We start from the raw sequence: 5903 nt of genomic DNA on the forward strand, positions 1-5903 counted from the left end.
ATCGTTTGCTTAAAACAACCCAATTGCTGGGTTAGTCCATTTTCAACCCAACTTGGGTTATTTTTAACCCAGCATTTTTTAGACTGCGACTTCCTCAAGACTCAAACCCGTTATATTAAGTGAAAACAGAAGTTTGGAGGAGTTGTTTTTGTGTGTGTTTCAGTGTTTCCCTGACTACAGCACATGCAGGTCTGGATGTTCAACTTACTATAGGTTCGGTTTCTAAAAATAGAAACTCGTGAACAGAATAGAGATGCGTGCTGAGGAGGTAACCATAGCAACAGTACACAACTCAAGAGCTTTCTGTTAGGATCATTATTGGATGGAACATTGGCAAAGTAGCCTATTACAAATACTATCAAGAGCTACTAAAGACTTGAGCATCAACAAACTCAACAAACTCAGCCCTGTAGGAGATGCTGAAGTGGCGAAACACAATCTGGGCTGGAGGAACTGGTTGATTCTTGAAAGGCAGAAACACCCAGTCAACTATTGCTTTTATATTCAAGAGGTTAATCGTTACTGAATGACATATTGAGCAAGACAAACACAGTTTTCACTGCTGATTTGTGGATATTAATGTGCATCGATCATATAAGATCTGAATCCCCGCGCGCGCTGAGTGAACTGAGCTGGTTCTGATCCAGTCAGGTCAATAATGTGTGTGTGTGACACGTGTAGAGTAAAACTGTGCATTAATGAAGTTCAAGTGTGAGGAGCATGATCACACTCCTCCCTCAAACACTTCTAATACAATAACAGTGATGTTCATGCATTAAATACATCCCGTGCTGGATCGATAAAGGTCCAAACACTTCATCTGACCTCTTCCCTCAGTGCGCATTATTATGTATTATTATGTGTGCATGTGTTGATTTGTAATGCTGATGTTTTCACCCTTGTGTAACTTGACGAAGCGCGTGCATGTGCGCGTTGTGCGTTACCTTCCAGCCGGCAGAGCTGTTGCTGTCTCCTTTATCTTTGAAATATGGCACATATCGGACCATCCAGTCGTAGATCTGCGACAGGGTGAGCCTCTTGTCGGGTGTGCTCTCGATGGCTCGGGTGATGAGCTCCGCGTACGACTGGTTCCCCCACGCGTTCCGCCGCGAGGACGATGCCTTGGTTTTGCGCAGCGCGGCTCCGGTCAAGCCGTGAAATCCTCCGGCGTCCAGCATCATCATCCTCCTCCTCCTCGGAACATGATCCGAATCCACTTTAAATATGGAGAGGTCAAGCGACAGATCCGCGCTCGCCTCGCACGGGAAGTCGTTCGTCCAGCTTCCCAAACCCGACTCCATATCCACCTGATGAGCGTCCGCTTCCTCCTCCTCTACCATCATCATCATCATCATCATCATCATCTGTCCTCGGCGAGCGTCAGGTGATCGTGTGTTCTCTCAGAGGAGGAGAGAGGAGAGGAGGAGGAGAGAGGAGAGAGGAGAGGAGAAGAGAGGAGAGGAGGAGAGAGGAGAGGAGAGGAGAGGAGGAGAGAGTCAGAGTTATGAGTGCATGTGTGCCGACAGCGGCTCATCTTCTGTCTCCATGCCGGTGGAACTCACTCTGACCGCAGCAGCTCTTCCTGCTCCTCCTCCTCTTCCTGCTCCTCCTCCTCTTCCTCCTCCTCTTCCTCCTCCTCCTCCTCTTCCTCCTCCTCTTCCTCCTCCTCCTCCTCCTCTTCCTCCTCCTCCTCCTCTTCCTCCTCCTCTTCCTCCTCCTCCTCCTCTTCCTCCTCTTCCTCCTCCTCCTCCTCTTCCTCCTCCTCTTCCTCTTCCTCCTCCTCCTCCTCTTCCTCCTCCTCCTCCTCTTCCTCCTCCTCTTCCTCCTCCTCTTCCTCCTCCTCTTCCTCTTCCTCCTCCTCTTCCTCCTCTTCCTCCTCCTCCTCTTCCTCCTCTTCCTCCTCCTCTTCCTCCTCCTCCTCTTCCTCCTCCTCCTCCTCTTCCTCCTCCTCCTCTTCCTCCTCCTCTTCCTCCTCCTCCTCTTCCTCCTCTTCCTCTTCCTCTTCCTCTTCCTCCAGTGATACAGGCACAACTGGAGCAGCAACAGATGACAGAGCAGAAAACTTGCATCTTTTTATTTCACTATTAATCTGATTCTATGTATTTATGTAACTGCTATATTCATATATTCTGCTGCATTAATGGCACTTTCCACAAATACAGTGCCAACCTGAAACTTAACAAAAATATATTTTCATTTTTCAAAAGCAGCAACAGATGACAGATCTGAAAACTTGCATCATGAATGTAAAGTCAACATATTTTATTTCACTATTAATCTGATTCTATTTGTTTATGTAACTGCTATATTGATACACTGTAAAAATGATTGTGATTTTAACGGTATTTTACTGTAAAAATGCTTCGGTGAAAAACAGTTAATTGGTTAACAGAAAGTTTCCATATTATGGCGAATAATTGTAATAGATTTGACCTTACATTTCATTTAATTTTACAGTAAAATACCGTTAAATTTACATTTAAATTTAAGTCATTGTGTAATTTACAGTGAAAACCCGTAAATTGACATTCCCCGAATTCCCTGCGTGACACTTCGCATTTGATGTATTTTCATTGCAATAACTATGTTTCTTCTTTGTTTTTTCTAATCAGTTATGTACATTAGGGTTTTATGTTACATCTGATGTTGTTAAATTAATGTTTATTGCATTTTTTAAATGTCATGTGTGTTACCGTGATGGTGTTTAGTGTGTGTGTGAATGAGACTGAGCTCTTCTATATATTAGTATTGTCCTGTTAAAGGTCCCATGGCATGGCATTTTTCTATTATTTTATAATGTTTCCTGAGGTGTACTTATATTGTTAGTATGATTTTTACATCATAAAATGTCATAATTTAGAAATAAAAGGCATTTTTTCTATACTGCTGTTTGCCCTGTGGCTGAATGCCCTGCTTCAAGAGGCGTGTCTGCTATGAGACTTCAGTAAAAACACCCACTGTTGTGATTGGCTGACATCTTTGCATTTTAAATGAGCGGAGGGGGCGTGGTTTAACGAGGTCTACGACGCACGAGCAGCTGCCAGAGAGACGGATGGACCTGAGTTCACTTCTCATCAGTTCTGTCAGTCTCAGTTCAGTGAACTGTTGCAGTTACAGCATATACTTCAGGTTATTAGTTTATTTCTAGTCGGAGGGACTGTCACTCATGTCAGAAAGTTAGTAACTTTAGTCAATTATGGATCAGCGCTGACTGGAGACGCGAACCGTTTAGAACGATTCAGTCCGATTTGGTGAACTGATTCGGTTCACTAAAAAGAACTGGTTCAAAAGAAAGATCGTTCGCGAACCGGACATCACTAACGTACCACAGACGGAGCTCAGCGATTGCTAACAAAGTTATTTATAGTAACTACTGAGTTATGAGAGCGCTGTCTGTCAGCGCGAGTTTATTGTGTTTGTATCTGAGAGTTCTGAATAAACACGAGTCCCAGTCACGCCGAGTCCGTCTTCATCATTATTACCAACTTTGTAACACATGCAAAGCACCATTACAGCTGTCGAGATGAACGAGTTAAAAGTAAGTGTTGATAATAGCATTATTTTTAAAATAAAATAAAAGCGTCAGTGAGTTCACAGCGCAAACAAAGACACAACAGCAGTAATCGAATGTAATCCAGTTTATTGTGGGTTAGCTGGCTAGCCTAGCTGGATACCCTCACGCTTACCCCGTCTGCTTAATCTCACCCGCGTTTGGCTCCTCCGCTGTGGGCAGATGCAGTACTGGGGGTCGGGGATGTTGAAGGCCGAGCTTCGGCGTGCGTGAGGTTTATCTCTAAAGATCTGACTCTGCTGATGTTGAGCAGAAACTCATGACTGTATGCACATTTAAGAACAGATAGACGCGACGAGGACGCACAAAAACACTGACTCACAAGATAGAAAACACCGTTCTGTCGGGAGAGAGAGAAGCCGCAGCGTGTGCACGAATAATAAATAATTAGCTACACATCAGAAATCACTGATCACAGATCAGAAGGAACTGAAGAAAGACTTCTGTTTTCATTTGTACATCCAAACACTGAGAAACTGCCAGCGTTCACTCGTTCACAAGCCATGATCTCGAGTGTTTGCATGGGCGTGGCAGATTCTCTGGGTGGAGGAAAGGGAGGAAACCGCTCCTGCTCTGATGTCATAACAGGAGACTTCAGGATTGGCTCGTCTGGCCTGACATTTTCTCGAAGGCAGAGAAAGACAGCCAGAACTCGGGTTTACACCGATCAACATTTCTATCCACTTGGGGACAATATTCAGGCTAGGGGAACTCATATTAATGTTGAAAAACCTCATAAAATGAAAATTTCATGCCATGGGACCTTTAAAGCTGCTTGTGATGAGCTTTGATTCATCATGTGATTCTCATCTCCACTGTGATTGGTGGTTGTCCGTGTATATATCAAAGATACATAACAGATATTAGTATTTCAATAGATTGGCAATTTAACATTATTTCAGTTAAATAGAAATATGAAATATATTTTTTTACCATAAATTGATTACAGTGTAAACATAATCATTACAATATAAACCTTTAAATTATAAGGTTTTGAACTGTAAAATAATTTTTTTTAAACCGTAATTATTACATTATAAACCTTTAAATTATATAATGCTGTCCCCTAAAAACCTAAAATGTTACTGCCGTATTTTTTACGGTAAAGTTCTGGCAACCACAGCTGCCATTTTTTTTTACCGTAATTTTTACGGGGATTTTTTTTTACAGTGTATATTCTGCTGTATTAATGGCACTTTCAACAAATACAGTGCCAACCTGAAACTTAACAAAAATATATTTTCATTTTTCAATCAAATAATTAGTCAAAGGACAGTAAAGGGATAATGTTCCAAACCTGTATGACTTTCTATCTTTTATAGAAATGAGAGAGAGAGAGAGAGAGAGAGAGAGAGAGAGAGAGAGAGAGAGAGAGAGAGAGAGCTCCTCCACCTCCAGCTCCTCCAGCTCCTCCATCTCAAGTCAAGTCAAGTCAAGTCAACTTTATTTATATAGCGCTTTTAACAATGTAGATTGTTTCAAAGCAGCTTTACAGTGTTAAACAGGAAAATAATGCAGCATAATTTTATTCAGCTGGATAGCCATTCTGGAAAAATTTCAAGTATCATACAGTGACAGTGTGGGCTTTAGATCAATAATTCGATCAGTAATTTAGTTTAAATGGTTAATTTAGTTTATTATTTAGATGTATTTCGATGTTTAGTTGAAAAATGTAGTGTCCCCAACTGAGCACGCCAAGCCAGAGGCAACAGTGGCAAGGAAACCAAAACCCCATCAGGAGCAGAATGGAGGAAAATAAACCTTGGAGAAACCAGGCTCAGTCGGGGGGGCAGTTCTCCTCTGGCCAATTAACAAACAGCGTATGATTATTATTATTATTATTATTATTCTGGCAGTTTTACAGCTCGGAGGTCATAATAGATCAGAATATTCGAGGGACCGGGGGCAACATGCTGGAGACGGGTTTATTGAGGATGATGTTGATTAAATAATTATTAAAGTGCAATATTCGAATGATCGGAGGCAACACGCTGGAGACAGGTTTATTGAGGATGACATATCGATTTAAGTATTATTTAATTGTAATATTCGAACAATCTGAGTCAACACGCTGGAGACGGGTTTATTGAGATGCCGTGTCGATGAGGCAGTTTCAGGGGGAGTCCAATCACGGCCTCTGCAGACCCTTCAGGGTCATGTGTTGGTCATGTGTTGGTCATGTGTTGGTCATGTGTTGGTCATGTGTTGGTCATGTGTTGGTCATGCGTTGGTCTTCTCTGGGCGCAGGTCCAGCATCTGATCTGGATACGGCCCGGATCCAGCTGACTGCAGTAAACCTCGGGATAAAACAGAGAGACTATCATTAGTGTAG

The 5903-nt window shown here is 42.5% G+C and overlaps 1 protein-coding gene across 1 annotated transcript in view; it reads right to left on the reverse strand.

Moving 5' to 3' along the window:
• Nucleotides 1-1349, reverse strand: part of foxo6a (forkhead box O6 a) — a gene marked incomplete at both ends in the record, with an annotated part of 41560 nt that extends 40211 nt beyond the window's left edge. The window contains one exon of the mRNA XM_079836289.1: nucleotides 945-1349. Within this exon, the coding sequence (XP_079692415.1) occupies nucleotides 945-1349 (405 nt within the window). The remainder of the gene's footprint in view (nucleotides 1-944) is intronic.
• Between the last annotated feature and the right edge of the window lie 4554 nt (nucleotides 1350-5903).

The sequence above is a fragment of the Gobio gobio genome, assembly GCF_949357685.1.
Source record: "Gobio gobio genome assembly, chromosome: 15".
In the NCBI taxonomy this organism is placed as follows: Eukaryota; Metazoa; Chordata; class Actinopteri; order Cypriniformes; family Gobionidae; genus Gobio; species Gobio gobio.